The sequence below is a fragment of the Panthera tigris genome, chromosome B3, assembly GCF_018350195.1.
Source record: "Panthera tigris isolate Pti1 chromosome B3, P.tigris_Pti1_mat1.1, whole genome shotgun sequence".
NCBI lineage: Eukaryota > Metazoa > Chordata > Mammalia > Carnivora > Felidae > Panthera > Panthera tigris.
This window is the reverse complement of record NC_056665.1, coordinates 51,639,490-51,656,501: the sequence shown is the minus strand read 5'-3', so window position 1 is coordinate 51,656,501 and position 17,012 is coordinate 51,639,490. Positions and strand designations below refer to the sequence as shown.

At 42.1% G+C, this 17,012-nt stretch overlaps 1 protein-coding gene across 6 annotated transcripts in view; it reads right to left on the bottom strand.

Annotated features, from left to right (window-relative positions):
- Window positions 1-12,479, bottom strand: part of MYO5A (myosin VA) — a 188,585-nt gene extending 176,106 nt beyond the window's left edge. For all 6 annotated transcript variants that reach the window (XM_042988826.1, XM_042988829.1, XM_042988830.1 and 3 more), the window contains exon 1: window positions 12,400-12,479. In XM_042988826.1, the coding sequence (XP_042844760.1) occupies window positions 12,400-12,426 (27 nt within the window). In that variant the 5' untranslated portion in view covers window positions 12,427-12,479. The remainder of the gene's footprint in view (window positions 1-12,399) is intronic.
- Window positions 12,480-17,012: the final 4,533 nt, after the last annotated feature.

Genomic DNA, 17,012 nt, shown 5'->3' with positions numbered 1-17,012 from the left:
TCTGTCTCAAAAATAAATAAAACATCAAAAAATAAAATAAAATGAAAATCACTCTAGTAGCAGAAGAAAAACCAGATTATAGGAGTTAGAGCAAGAATTGCTTAGGATACTTTTACAAGATACAAGAAAAAATAATAAAGGGTCCAAACAAAGCATGGATAGCACCAGGAAATGGTAAGTGATTGGGGTGTGGGGTTAAAGGGGAATAAATCAAGACAATTTCTGAATTTTTGGTTTGAGTACATGGATAGATGTTGATGCCATTCACAAGACAAGAAATATAAATAGTAACAATTATAGTGGCTAACATTTGTCAAATAGGTACCAGGAATTATTCTAAGTGCTATGCATAAACTATGTCATTTAATCTTCTTAATAACCCTACGAAGTAGATATTACTATTACCCCATCCTACAGATGAGGAAGGAAGACACAAAGAAGTAGGGTAGAGTGGGATGAACAGGAAGGGAGGAGATGACGAGTTCAATTTTGAATATGCTAGGCTCTAAGTGCTTGTAAAGATGCCCATAGGCAATCATCACAGAGACCTAGGTTTGTAGGGAAAGCAAATAGGCTGGAAACAGATTTGCAAGTCGTCAACACAGGTTCATACCTAACTTTTCAGGAGCAGATCAGGCCACAGTGGGAGGGAGTTTAGGTTACAGACAGAGCCTTGGGAGGACCAATATCTAGGGGGTAATAGGAGGTTGCTGAGGTTATGAAGAAGACAAAGCAGCCAGAAAAGAGAATAATAGCCACAACCAAAAAAGCAATAAAGCAGCCAACAGTTAAGTATGTTATTATGTATCAGTTACTATTCTAAACATTTTTTATATATTAAAAAATTTAGGGGGCACCTGGTGGCTCAGTCGGTTGAGCATCTGACTCTTGATTTTGGCTCAGAACATGATCTCATGGCCATGAGATCAAGCCCAGCATCAGGCTGTATGCTAAGCATGGAACCTGCCAAAGATTCTTTCTCTCAACACTCTCTGTCGCTCTCTCAAAGAAAAAAGAAAAAATTTAGTCATCATTAAAACCATATGAGGTAGGTGTTATTATCCTTATAATAAAAATGAGGAAATTGAGGCGCATGGAGGCTAAGTAGCTCATCAAGGTCACACAAAAAGTGAACAGAGAATCCAGGATTCCAACCACAATTCAAACTCTAAGTATAGGTCCAAACCTTGACTGCTATGATATAGTGCCTCTCTTTCAGGCACTGGAAGAGGTAGAAGCCAAGGAAGGACACAGTTGTATCAAAGTCCTCAGAATAGTGTCTGGTCCATAGTAAGACCTCAGTAAATATTAACCATGATTATTTGATAATTATACTGCCATGGAGTCATGCATTTATGCAAGCCACAGTTTTTAAAAATTTTTTTTTCAACGTTTTTTATTTATTTTTGGGACAGAGAGAGACAGACAGAGCATGAACGGGGGAGGGGCAGAGAGAGGGAGACACAGAATCGGAAACAGGCTCCAGGCTCCGAGCCATCAGCCCAGAGCCCGACGCGGGGCTCGAACTCACAGACCGCGAGATCGTGACCTGGCTGAAGTCGGACGCTTAACCGACTGCGCCACCCAGGCGCCCCTGCAAGCCACAGTTTTTAGAAGAAAACAAGTAACAACTAAAGAAGGTAAAAATCAAGGTTTTCATGGAGGAATAAAGCGAAGAAATTTCCAACGACACTAAGGCTTCTGCTCAGTTTCCTATGGCTTCAATATCCACATTTCCAAACAATCAACTTTCAATCACACTTGTGGCTACCAGTCCTTAAGCAGTGCTGCTGTACACAGCAATGACCCACTGGCCTCACAAACCCCAAAACACCTTCTGACTGCTATAAAGATTCTGTTCTAGGATGCTATCTTTAATGCTGGATGTATTTTGCTCCATTCTACTTGTGTTTTTGTTTTATTTTTTAGAGAGAGTGAGCGAGCGCAAGCAGGGGAGGGGCTCGGGGGGGGGGGGGGGAGAGAGAGAGAGAGAGAGAGAGAGAGAGAGAGAGAATATCGTAAGTAGGCTTCACTCTCGGGCTCAATCCCACGACTCTGGGATCATGACCTGGGCCACAAGCAAGAGTTGGATGCTCAACTGACTGAGCCATCCAGGCACTTCCATTCTATTTGTTTTAAAGCAGGTGCTGAAGATCTCTCAGGTTCTTGAGTATCCACTGAAAACAAATAATTGTTCCAGACCACTCCAGACAAATAATTGTTCTAATCAGGAGGACATGTTGTCTATAATAAAATGGTAACATATTTTCAGGTAATTTTCAAGTTAATATTATATTGTTTGTACTCTTAGGACAAAAGCTTCATGGTTGTTTTAATTCTTTCTAATTCAATAATTCTGTCTGGCCCAGATTCCCCCAAGATCAAAGAGAAACAATGAATAAGGGCAACAATGAGGAAAATGGTCAGAAAAAGCAAATAGTTTAGATTTCCAAAAGGTTAAGTTTTTGAAATAAATTTATGTATTTCAATCTAAGAGGATTTCTCAAAACACAATAAAGGCACTGGATGGCAAAAAGCATCTCACATAAGTGGGACATCTGGTCATCCTAGCCCTGAAGCAATGTACATAGAAAGTGCTATTTTTAAAATGAAATAAATGTGAATACACTACCCTGCATAAATGTAAATGATAACACTTATCAGGGAGACGTGGAATATAAAATTGACTAAAACTGACTAATTCAAAGATTTATGTACAAAGATGCTCACCATAGTCCCTGTCTTATAATAGTGAAAAGGCCAAGCAGTAAATAAATTATGGTACATGCAGATGATGGAAAATTATGCAGTCACTAAAAACATTCTTAATGAATATTTAATCATAAAAAATTTTTCACAATACATATTACATTTAAAATATCATAAAAACTACATTATGAATACAGATGAGGGGTGCCTGGGTGGCTCGGTCGGTTAAGCATCTGACTTCGGCTCAGGTCATGATCTCGCGGTTCGTGGGTTCAAGCTCCAAGTCAGGCTCTGTGCTGACAGCTCAGATCCTGGAGCCTACTTCAGATTTTGTCTCTCCCTCTCTCTGCCCCTCACTTGCTCATGCTCTCTCTCTCTCTAAGAATAAACATTAAAAAATACATACATACATACATACATACATACATATGAAAGACTTAAGGAAGCAAATTACTAATTGACAATGATTATTTCTGGATGGAATTGGTTTATTTTTAACTTTCTTCCTTCATATGTTTTTGTATTTTCCAAATTGTTCATGATGTATCATTTCTATAAGCAAAAAAGAAACTACTGAAAAGTTATTTTTTAACAGTTTTTCCAATAAATCTCTGCTTCTGTTTTTAACTCTTTCCCACTTTTTCTTACCCTAGTTTAAGCCTTAAGGTCTAGGGCAGAGGTTCTCAAATGAGGGTAGTAGGGAGAGGGATTTGGCCCCCCCATGGGATATTTGGTAATGTTGGCAGATAATAAAGTTTGGTTGTCACAACTGGGGGTGGGGGATGTTACTGGCTCTAGCAGATAAAGGTTAGGGATTTGGCTAAACATATAATACACAGGACAAGCCTGCAGAAAGGAAGGATTATCTAGCCTTCTATGACAATAGGGCAGAGGTTGAGAAATTGTGGTCTAAGATGAAAAAAAATGAGTATAAACAGGAAGGGTGGGTGAAAATGCAATATTAGCTCTAGTGGCTAGTGGCTTTTCACTTCTATAAAAAGATACAGATATATACCTAAAGAGATAGATAATACCCATCTATTTATTCTGAATTGATAAATACTGAATCCACATTTTGACCCAAATTCCTTATTAAAATACACATCTCCTGATTTTATGAAACATCTCCAGGACTTCTGCTCCCAGCATGAGCATGACACTTGTCAAATAAGAAGTAAGATTTTTCTCAGCTTGAACACATAGAGACCAATTCTGAATAAAGTTTTTAAAATACTGTTACAACAATGTTTTAAAGTAAGATGGTATCCTTAAAGAAATAGCTGGTCATCTTATTGTATATACTTCAGTAGGGCAAAATGAAAAACTAAGTTCTCACTAGTGCAGTCTAGACTAAAAACTAGTCTAACACAAAAGTGTTTAATTGTTTAAAACACATAGACACCCCCATACACAGAAAATAACTTATGTAAACTCATGAGAAATTACTTTCTATTGTGATGTCAGGTTCAGAGAATGGTAACAAAGCAAAAGTACGAGGATTTGAGGAAATGAAGCACCCTCCACAATCTAATTAGTTACTGAATAACAATTTACTTCATAAGAATTTGTTTTATTCCCTTTTTGGGGAGTGTGTGTGTGTGTGTGTGTGTGTGTGTGTGTGTGTCTGTCTGTCTGTGTGTGTATTTGATTATAACAAAGCACAAGAGAGCACTAGAATGAATAGATAAAATAAAGGAGTAGGGGGATCAAGATGACAGAGGACATCTGTCGACGTAGACAGATAACACTTGTAGATGACAGAATGGAAGGCAAGAGAGCATAAAAAGAACATTGAAGATGCATACAGGATGATTTAGACAATCAAAGGGGAATAATAAATTTTACAATTTATTCATTGCTGAAAATGAGGGAAGAGATCATGTATTCAAGCAAAAAAATGAAGAAAATGAGGGGAAATAAAATGCTGAGTAAATAGGGCAGAAAGAGATCAGAAGGAAAGATGACATAGGGTTCATAACCCCCTAATTAAGACTGAATGAAAAATACTTTTCAAATCTTCAATCTCTGATAGGATTTCAGTAACATTTGCTTATATGGATTCTCCATGGCTCTTTTTTCTTTTTTTTTTAATTCAAATGATTCTCTAGGGAAAGATATACAATGTCTTCTGTCCATGCAAAATCCTCCCATTCTTCTGCTTAAAGACCAGAAGGGTAGGGGCAGAATTCAATCGCTTTGTCATTTTTGGTGACTTATTCATAGCAGACACTGACTATTCTTTCTGATGGGCAACAGTTTTCAGCCACCAGATCTGAGCAGAGCTATTCATCATGAGATCTTATCCTCTGCCTGGCCTGAGATGAGTAGGACTTGACTATGCATAGTATTTTTCCTCCACTGCCTACACAGCAGAGTGGAACGAGAGGGCACATGACCCCTAGCAAGGGCAACCAGGATTCTTCTACCAGACTCTCTTCCTCCAGGCCCAGAGCTGGAAGATCATGTGGTCGGCAGGTGCCACTGACCATCTTTTTCATCATGAAAAGAGCTGTCATGTGGATGAAACCAATGGTAGACAGCATAATCTGACATGAAAGTCAGTGACAGAGAGCCCAAGAGACCACATTCTAGCTTTGAATCCATGGACCTGGGTGTTCAGGTCATAGAAGCAAATAAAATCCTTTTTGGCTTTGAGTCATGTTTCTGTTACTTCCAACTAAAACAGCTCTGGCTGGTAAACTGTTTAACACTGTCAAAGAGATGTTTGTTAAGTCAGTATCTCAGAACTATGATGTATGAATTATCCAGACCCTTTTTATTTATCTACTACATACTAGCTGCCATCATAACTTGAGGTAATAAGTTTCATAAATGTAAACATAATGTTTAAAGCAGAAATTCATTTTACAATGTTTATTTTTGAGAAAGAGAGAGACAGAATGAGAGCAGGGGAGAGGCAGAGAGAGAGGGAGACACAGAATCCAAAGCAGGCTCCAGGCTACGAGGTGTCAGCACAGAGCTCAACATGGGACCCAAACCCACAAACCGTGAGACCATGACCTGAGCCAAAGTCGGATGCTTAACTGACTGTTACCCAGGCACCCCCAAGTAGAAATTCATTTTAAATAACATATTTATTTATTTCAAGATCTAACAAGAATCCCCGAGATTTGATGTTATAAAACTTCTATTATTCTTGATGTTAAATACTTCATCATTTTCCACCTTCACCTTTCTAAGTTAAGGAGTTCTGCCTTTCTAATCTACCTTCTTTATTGCCATAATCATTTTACTTCTCCCATTCTGAAACTCCTCTAGTTTCCGTGTGTTTTTACAAAGAAGTAGAAACCCCAAACATACACACAGGATTCCTGGCCAGGAAAATGCAAGTTTCTGTATGAGTGACTAAGGAGAGACAAAACTTGTCTTTTTAGTGCCCGGCCTCCCTCCAGTTCAGCACTGTGAACACAACAACATGTTCACAACACAGCAGCACATCAGGCCAAAGGAGGTAGACAGATGGTCCTCGTGAACACTTAGAAGTGGACAATGTACTTCTCCCTTGATTTCAACCAAGTTTGGAGTCTTTATTTTGAAGTCAAAACATAATCACACCATCCCCAAGTTCCACAACTGGCAAAAACCTCTATGGTACAAGGAGCTGTTTAATACTAATGGCTGCTGGTTTAGGAGACTTCCAGCTGAGGAGGGCTTAGAAAAGAAATGGAGAAGGTCCGAGGCATGAAGAAGCCAGGGATAAGTTTCTGCAGTTTAAAAATCTGTATCACCACAAACCCAGACTGGCATTACAACCAAGGTAGATGGAACAGGACAACTGTTAAAAGGCAAAAGTGACCAACGGGCATTTTAGCACACTAAGGACCTAAGGACTCAAGGCATCAAAGGCAGACCCTATCAATAAAGGTAAAGGGGTAAGTGTGTGAAGGAAAAATTAAATAAATCACCTAAAATCCTTTTCGATCCACTCCCACCTCCCACTGTGAATGAAACTCCACAGAAGTGACACCTCGGTTCAGGCCTCTAGAGTAAGTATCTCTCTATTGGTTGGGCTAACGTGAAACCATAACATACATTTTGAAAACAAACAACTCTTCCTGCTGCCCCACTGGGCAAGCACAACTCCAGTAAATAGGAGTTCATTTAAAAAATTATCCTTTTAGCCACAAAGAATTAACTGGGGAAGAAAAGAAGCTTAACACAAGGAACTTTTGAGGATGATGAAAATGTTCTATATCTTGTTTGTGGTAGTGGTTACATGACAGAACATATCTGTCAAACTCACTAAACTGTACATTTAAAATGAGTGAATTTTATTACATATAAATTATACCTCACTAAAGTTGTTGGAAAGAGAGACAGAAAGGCAGGTGCTGGAAGGAAAGGAGAGGACAAACTCCCCAGGGAGACAAATGGACAAAGTCTGGGATGACTCTGTGGGAAGGAGACCTGTCAGTCAGGTGGAATGGGAGGAGTGGGGTTGCCCACATGATACTTTACCGAGGGCCAGGCCTTATTACATAGAAACTCCTGGCTAGGAGTTTCAACTTTTCACAAGACCTTATACTTCATTAGGAATTGCCTAAGTAGAGACGAATACATCAAACTCTATCCTCCAGTGGGCCATGTGCCCCTACATTCTCCCTATGGAGGCAAAATCCATTATAAAGTAAAAAACTAAGAAGCTATATTACCTTCGGAGACAAGATGTAAGGAAAGAGGGTTTGCCTGTCCTCTCCCACACTTTCTTATAGTGCACCTCCACCGTGCCCCAACCCTTTGGAGGTAATGGTTAAATCCCAGGAACCCCATTCATAGACTTTCCTCCAGTATTCCCCTACTTTGAACTGCTAAAAGCACCAGATAGATTTGAAATGTTCATCTGGCAGTAGCAACTCTCATTAAAATGAGAATTCCTTTGTACTCTTTTAGCCACTGGGCAATACACCAAACTTTCACACTTCAAGAGACAGTAACAAATTTCAAGAGGAAATCATGAGCTTTCTGCTGTGCTCAAGCAGTCTGAAGAAGTATTTCTTAGTAGCTTACAGGTTACACGGAGTCTGCAAAACTCCATGACATAATGGGAATTAATTTCCAGTTTCCAAATCTAGAGCTACTGGTGTTAACTTATGCTGTTCCCTCTCCTTCCCTTCCTGTACCTAATCCATCACAGACACCTGCCTCTCAGCTTTGTCCTTTTCTCATATAACTTCTGCCTGTGCCTCAGTCTACCAGAGCTTCATCACTTCCTATTTTGTTTCCTACAACGGTTTTTTTTGGTGGGTTTTTTTTTTTTTTTTTTTTTTTTTTTTTTTGGTTTCCCTGGCTCCCAGCTCTCCACGCTATTACTCATCCTGTTCAACATGCCTGGAAATGTGCTTACTTGTTTAACCACTTCTTTGTACCCTGCTCCATTCCTACAAGTGAACTAATCATCTCAAACTATCATTTAGAGTCTGTTTCCCTGCCATTAGAGACATCGGGAGGAAATATAGATGGAAGGGGCAGGACAGGATACTTGAGGAAATCGAATGTATTTGCTAAATCCTATATCAGGCACATGATGAGACATGAGGTTTCTGTCCTGCTTTAAGATGCTGAAAGTACTCTGAGAAATGTAATTTCAACACCCAAATATTAGAATTTCCAGGATTGATGGTAGGGGGAAAATGGCATAGAATATAAAACAGGAACTATCCCAGAAAAAAATCTAGGCCATGTGGCTTCAGTAGGTATGAAGAAATATAGTGGGAAAGGAAGATTACAGATATACAATCTATTGGCCTAAATTGTAGTTTCATCTAGGAAAGTTTATGTTGCTTCTCTAGTAGGGGCTTTAGTTTTTGTACTGTTACAAAACTCAGCATCCTGATACACAATGGGACTCCTAATTAAACAACTTCAGGTAATCTTGGGCATTCTAGGGCATTTATGGTGTTATCCATGATGTTTGGGAAGCTCATGTGAGGAGGACTACCATGACATTTGACTGCTGCTGGTGATCTATCCAGGCCTAATTAATAAACTCTGCTCCACAAATGCTGAATCCTTCGAAGTTACTGAAAGCATCTATGGGTGACATTATGATTCAAATATCCACTGGCAAGTCAAGACTAGTAAATATTTTCAAAATCAGAAAGCAATGAGATATCATAGCCACCTTTAATTCTTTTGGGAACAACCCAGGTGGATCTAAACACAAACTGACCCACAACTGTGATTATACTAAATATCTCTGAATTATACACTTTTATTTTTTTGAGAGAGAGTATACACACACAAACACACAAGAGGGGCAGAGGGAGAAGGAGAGAGAGAATTTTAATCAGGCTCCACAGAGGGTGATGCAGGGCTCCATCCTGTGACCCTGCAATTATGACCTGAGCAGAAATCAAGAGTCGGATGCTCAACCGACTGAGCCACCCAGGCGGCCCCTGAATTGCAGACTTTATTTTTTTTTTAATGTTTATTTATTTATTTTGAGAGAGAGAACGTGAAAGCTTTTTGTTTTTTGGGTTTTTTTTTTAATGTTTACTTATTTAAGAAATGTACACTTTAGGGGCACCTGGGTGGCTCAGTTGGTTAAGCATCCGACTTCAGCTCAGGTCATGATCTCACCATTTGTGAGTTCGAACCCCACGTGGGTTCTGTGCTGACAGCTCAGAACCTGGCACCTGCTTTGGATTCTGTTTCTGCCTCTCTCTTGGCCCCTCCCCTGCTCGCTTACTCTCTCAAAAAATAAACATTAAAAAAAATTAAAAAAAAGAATCGTACACTTTAAATTGGGAGTTGCATGGTATGTAAATTATATCTCAATAAAGCCTTTATTTTAAAAACCAACAAACAGGGGCGCCTGGGTGGCTCAGTCAGTTAAGCATCTGACTCTTGATTTTGGCTCAGGTCATGATCTCATGGGTTGTGGGCTGAAGCCCTGAGTTGGGCTCTGTGCTGCCAGCGAAGCCTGCTTGGGATTCTCTCTCCTTCTCTCTCTCTGCCCCTGCCCCTGTGCTTCCTCTCTCTCTCTCTCTCTCTCTCAGAATAAACTTAAAAATAAAATAAAATAAAATAAAAACATTTTAACCAAAATGTTGGTTTCCAGAAATGTTATATCCTGGGAATCTAGCTATTGTCCTTAAAATGTTTATGCTGCTGGAAAAATTTACAAAATGGAAGCCCTGATAACTTACTATGAGAAAACCATTATCATTTTAGCTACAAAGAATAAACTGAATGATCTCTTGCCTTTCACTGTTATGGGAGCTGATATGTATCACATATCAAAATCTGCCTTTAAACTCTGAATGACATTTTTTAAAAAGGCACTTTTCAGATTTAACCACTACGTTGAATACCATAATTATGGCACGTCACTAATACATCTTTCCTTATAATCTACTCCAGAACTTCCTTCCCTATAATCCTCTGTGAGGGAAAAATCCTTGTGTTTATCCATTGATTTAACCTCTAATGATTTCCCTCTTCCTCTAATAATCACTACCCAAGCTTCTATCTCTAGAATCATCCAACCTTCCCCACGTCCCAACCCATTCCCTAATTTCTACTAATAAATACCACACCAGCTGTCTCCCTGCTATGGAGGTAACAACAGGTTATTTATGCTCCTGGATATTCAAAGTAGGTCAAGAATATAGGAAACAGACTGTGAGCCCTGTGCGGGAAAGGGCTGTGTCTTGTTCATTGTTAGAACCTCTCAATATTAAATAAAGTACCTGGCACCCAAGAGGTGCTCAATAAATATTCTGGCCCACCATTAAGCTAAGGCCCATTCACAAAAAGAATTAACCAACAAATAGCCAAGTGAGGAGATTATACTTAGGCATAAATGTATTTAGAAGGCAATTTAAGCTCAACTCACTTTTGATGTCTAAACCAGTCTGTCTTTACAATGCCTAAAAGCCAAATTTTAACAGTGTGTGATGAAGCTATGACCAAAACTCAAATCCTTGCAATTTAAAAATCACAGTATTTTAAAAAAATTTTTTTCTTCAAAATTATCTTGGGAGAAAAAAAGCTGATTTAACACCAAGAGCAATTTATTATCCAGTCTCTAGTTAAGCAGCCCACAATTAGGCAGCTCACTGATGGACTCCTCACCACAGTGAAGAGTAGAGGGCTATACAAAGGAACTAAGGAATGTTTACAGACCTGTATCTCTTCATGGCACTTCTCAGTACCTACCCTCATATGTTCATTATGAGGAATAAACGAGCTAATATTTGTAAAGCACTTAGAGCAGTACCTGGCACATAGTTAGCACTGGATCAATGTTTATTAATAAAGTAACCGAATCAGTTCCTAATTGCATTCATTCATACATTAGAGGCCTACAATGCCTAAGAAAATTACCAGGTTTAGAGAGAAGTTCCTACTGTGAAGTCTTTAAATGTATGACTGGAAAAAAAGGGGACCTAGAGAGTGTTTCAAGCAAACTCCTCATTTCATGGTTGAAGAAATTAATCATATACCTCATATTTGTTGAGAAATTCACAGGCTGCAAAAGCTTTCCCATCTATTACTAGGTCTGATCTCACAACAGCCTTGTAAGAGATGTCGGGCAGGTATAATTAACTCCATTTACAGATATGAGACAACCAAACAAAAGAAGTTAAGTGACTTGCCCAAGGTCACACGGTAAGTTAAAAGGCCTGGGCCAGAATCCAGGTCTCTTGATGGTGGGTCCAGACTTCTATAACATGCTGCAACTTTGGTCCTGGGTTTACTTTGGGTCACATTTGGAAGCAATGATTCTAAGATCCTAAATGTTGATTCTGCCACAAACGTGAAGTTGAAAAGTTAAGGCAATTCTGTTAACTGGAATTAAGGGTAATTAACAGTTAGCAAAACACCTACGTACACTGGAGTTATAGTATAAAATGCCATGACTACATACATTCACAAAGCACCACACCGCCTAAGACAAATTTTCATAAGTGTTCAAAGGGGCAGTTTTCCAAAATATGCCATTCATAGATTACCAGACCCGGAGAATACTGATGTCAGTGTAAGAAAGAAAAGGCTGCCACTTTCCTTAAGGCTCGCCCCAGAGGATGGTGAAGCCATGGAGCATAACAAGGCTCTAAGGGATTCACGTAGGTAGCAAACTCCCAGGGACAAATGAGAGCCGAGCATCCGAGCCCATGAATCATCTCGCATTTATCCGGCTGCATCTTCAAGGGCTCACCACCCCCAGGGAAGCAATGTGAAACCCGGCTTCAGGGGTGAAAAATCGACTGGCGACCGTGTTTGCAGGACTCCAAATAATCTCACAGAAAGGCTGGCTGGCGGTAGAAGTGGCACCGCATACCAACACAAGACGTTATTTTAAGCGCCTGTCCCCAAGGGAGGGACCATCTGATCCACCCGATCAAGCATCTCCCGCAACCAGGCGTTTTCCGAAACCAAACCGGCGGGCAGGGCAATCCTGGCGGCGGCCCCCCCTTTCCAATCAGAAACACGCTGAGCACCCAGCCCAGGAAGCGTGGCAGGGGCCAGAGAGACCCCCAAGGCAGGCCTGCGCCCCGAGCGCCCGAAAGAGGAAGGCGCCTCTGCGGCAGGCGGGCCGGGCCGGGGGTTTTGAAATGATCGGGAAGGGGTGGTGCAGCCGCGCCGGCCCCCGCGCCCCCGCCCCTCCCTAGCCCCACAGCGGGCGGTGCCGGGCCGCGCGGCCCCCTCCCCGCGGCGCCTCACCTTTGTGTAGAGCTCGGACGCTGCCATGGCGGGGCCCCGCGGCGCCGACGCCCCCCGCCTGAGCGGAGGCCGCACCTCGCCTGGGCGGCCGCCCGCGCCAACTAGGAAGCGCCCAGGCAGCCGCCGGCTGCGCGCGGGGCAGGGCCGGGCGGGGCGGGCAGCGGCGGGCGGGGCGGGGCGGGGCGCCTCAGGCGCGGGCGGCCCGCGGAGACCTCGCCATCACTCCCGGGCTCGCCGCGAGCAGGCGCGAGCGCTCCGCGTGCCCGGGGTCCTCGGGGTCGCAGCCGCAGCCCCCTGGGCGGCCGGTGATGCTGCCGCTGCCGCCGCTGCCGCCGCCGCCCTGTGCATTGTGGGAGCGGGAGGAGGCTGCGCTCCGGCGCTGCCACAGCGGCTGCTCAGGGCTCTCTCCCGCTCACGCTGCCTCCCCTCGGCTGCCGGCTCCGAGCATCCTTGCCCTGCTAGCCAGCGCCGCCGAGGCCCGGAAGCCCGCCCCGGCCACTCTTTCGCGGCACACCTGCCCCGGGGGCGCGTGGCCCCCCGGACGTCCCTTCTCCCCTACAGCGAGCCCTGGGCGGTGCAGAATGGCCCAGCCACCGAGAGGGGCGGCGATACCTGGTGTTACTGCGTGTGTCCAGGTAAACGACTAGGAGTCTCCAGATGCTTTTCCTATCCTTCCAGGCAATTTTAGAGAAACGATTTGGGAGGAGGCTTCTTCGAAGTCCACAGAACAACCTAGAACTCACAGAAAATCCTCTTAGGAGCAGCGAACTGGGAGCTGGACAGTGAGGACCAGTAATCTGGGATAGATGATCGCCAAAATCACCCTAACACTTGGGCATCAGCCCGGGCATCGTTTCTTGAAACAAGATGCCCCCAGGGGGGCAGCCCAGGTGCCTACCTCTGCTAAGTCTATGTGTTTGCCAAGGTGCCACTGCCTTTCCGACCCAGTCCTGTTGCCCCTGGTGATTATCCGTTCCATGGTGCCACCAGAAGCTATCCGGATGCCACCTGAAGATTGCAGGGGCTTTTGTACAAAGTTCATACCGCAAATTAACTCTGTATCAAAAGGTCAAAGGAGTCTCAGGAGTGCCATTCAATCTGCTCACTGTTATTCTTGCACATCAAGCACAAGAATGTGGTCTTTCCCCACCCCCAACCCCCTGTGCCCATACTGTCTTCACCTTCTACCTGCTCTACTCCCCCACTTTCATTCCTGGCTGACTAATCTCCATATTTTTTTAATCCCAGCCTCTTATTATTCTCATTTTATTTCTTTGAATTCTGAAATGCCTGTCCTGGCAATCTGAGATGGGTTCTATCAAGACCATGTCTCAAGGCTGGCCCCGGTGTGTATCCTGCATGTGTATGTGAAGAAAGACCATTGATATGTGGGGGGAGGGCTTAGGGCCAGTCCTCACTCCCTGGAATTCAAGCTTGTCTTTCCCTTACTCACTGTTTACAATCCCCTCAGAGATGCCATAAGTAATGGCTACAGGATCCAAAGACCCACAGAATTCTCTGTGCCTTCCAATTCTAAAATCACATCTCTTTCATGTTTTGGGGTCCCACCCTTTGTTTGTCCAGACACAAAAAGGGAAAATGTGTAGCTATGACCAGTACAACAGGAAGGGCACTGGATTGAGATTTAGGAGGCTTGAATTCTACCCCTTATAAATTCTTCATGCCTTGTGTAAGGTGGTAACCACTCTGTTTCCTCATCCTCGGATAATACTTACCTCTCAGGACTGTTGAGAAATGTTGATGAAGGAGTTTACAGCATACACCCCAGGGTATGCTGCTTTGGCATACCAACTATTTTGAGTTCGGAGCGCGTGAAAAACAGCAAATACAAGAAAAACATTCTTTTTCTCAAAAGAAGGACATGAAATTCCTATATGAAAGATGTCCTCCCTATACCAGAAGGAAAGTAACATTCTTATCATCAAGGAGAAGCTGAGACCAAGAGAATTCTGCACCAACAAACCTTTGTTAAAGTAATTCTTACCTACCATTCGCCTCCCCACAGAGTTTAGTCACTTTTCCACAATTGCTTCTCTTTGTTCAACCTACTGTAAAAGCAAATAGGTTTTGCCATTTCTTTGGGTCAATGCTCCTGTGTCACAGAAAACAACATAAATATATATGTCACTTCTCCTCTTAATCGGTCTTTGTCAGTTTAATTTTTATACACAGCTAGGGACCCCAAAAGGGTTGAGGAAAACTTTTTCTTCCCTTATATTGAGAAAAAGCTTTAAAAAGGGTCTCATAGATGAGTCTTTTTTTTTTTTTTTTTTGACAGAGAGACAAAAAACTAGAATTACTGTCTTCTAATTCCTGAACACATGCATTCAACCACCCAAATTTTGGGGACCACAGTAAGAGGAAGGTAGTGGAGATGAGGAAGAGGAGAAGGATTCTCTACCCTTGACTTGACTTTACCTCATTCAGAAAAAGAGTAGGCTTAAAAGCCAAAAGAAGCAACAAGGAAACCCAGATGGCTGACCTCCCTTACTTTAATCACATATATTCACAGTTCCAAGCACTTTGTCATTAGTGAAGTATGGAAACTAGCAATAGTTACAACTTTCCAGGATTTAGGATTCCTCCCTCCCAAAGAGTTGCCAGATGTTATTGTATATTTGAAGTTAATGAAGTTCTCAATTATCACTTGATAATTGGGAACATTTTCATGTAGTTTGTCTCAAATAAAAACAATGCCCAAGTTAATGTGAAAAATCCCTCTCTTCCAAAACATTTGTATTACTTTTTGCAACAAATATTGAGAGCTATTATGTGCCAGACACTGTTTTACATGTTCACTTGTGAGTGAACAACACAGATAAAATCTCTGACCTCAAGGAGCTTATATTCTAATCAGGGAGACAATGATAAAGGTAGAAGGGAAAGACGACAAGTATTCATTTGCTGAGATTGCAGTAATAAAGCACCACAAACAGCATGGCTTAAACTGTAATGTGCTGTATGATCTGGAGGCTAGAAGTCTTCGATCTAAGTGTTGGCAGAGTTGGTTCCTTCCAGAAGCTGGGAGAGAGACTGTTCCAGGCCTCTCTCCTATATCCTAGTGGTTTGCTTACAGTCTTTGACATTCATTGGATTCTGCTGCTCACCCCAATCTCAGTCTTCATCTTTACATGGCATTCTCCCCGTGTGCATGTGTGTCTGTGTCTAAATTTCACATTTTTATAAGGCCACAGTCATGTTGGATTAGGGCCCAGCCTAATGACCTCATCTTAACATGATTATTTACAAGGACCCTATTTCCAATAAGGTCTCATTCACAAGGACTAGGAGTAGAAAGGACTTAAGCATCTTTTAGAGGTGGGGAGGGGACACACAATTCAACCCATAGCTGTGTACAATGGAGAAAAACTAAACAGAAAACAGAATGTGGGAGGCCAGCAATTTAGTAGGGTGGTCATTGCTTTATTCAAATTGAAAAAAATAATTTGATGGAGGGCCTATTATGTGCCAGCACTTAAAATAATAAAGACAGAAATTAATGAAATATGGCATTTGACCTGGGGGAGCTCACTATAATGAGTAGCTGGGGAAGGGGCAGTCCATGCTGCATGATCATAGAAAGTAGTAATTCTAGGGGTGCCTGGGTGGTTCAACGGTTAAGCATCTGATTCCTAGTTTTGGTTCAGGTCATGATCTCATAGTTCATGAGTTTGAGCTCCACATAGGGCTCTACACTGGTGGTGCAAAGCCTCCTTGGGATTCTGTCTCTTTCTGCCACTCCCTTGTTCAAGCACTCTCTCTCTCTCTCAAACTAAATAAATACATTTTTTAAAAAAGTAGTAATTTTGATTCTGTAAGATTAGTCTATTCTAGAAGCAGAGGCAAAACACTGTGTTACTGGTTAATTAGTTGGCATTTATATATCCTAATATTTAGTGTTTCAGAGGACTAAACCCTAAGGCACGGGTGACATTTGAATGGGTGGGAAAGAACCCCAAATAGTTCACTGGAAGATCCAAATAATGATATGTATGAGAGGTCTTTTATTATCAAAGGATATATAAAAGAATAGTATAAGGAAACTAGGCTATGAAGCAAAGCCAAAATTAAGAATAGAGTAAGACCTAGAAGACTTTTGAAAGATGGAAGGCAGGCATCAGGAACTACTAGCTCCCCACCCCTTCGCTTCTCCAACCCCAGCCAGTTTTTCTAGCTCCCTCCCACCTGAATTTAGGCCTAGGCACACTTTAAGACTCCCAAGGCAAGGAGGATTAAAAGTATAGTACTTAACTCAAAAGGTGCAATTATTTTTAGTCTCAGTACCTATTATTCTAATTCTAGATTCTAATCTTATGTGTCCTAAAATATCTGTGTGATCTCTGGCCCTTTGTTCCCAGTCTTCTCCCTGCGCCCTGACCACCAGCTATTTGACTCGCCTCTGCATCTCTATGCCTGGTTCTTTGGTACCAGATTCCCCCATCAGCTGATGTTCTGGATCTTGAAATGCTTTCTACTCGTATCCATAGCATTCACCTGCTTTATACTGCCCTGATCTTCGTGAATTACTTGATTTTAAGTACACCTACTTTCCATGTGGTAGTGATGGAAGATCCTCAGTAGTCAAAATGACT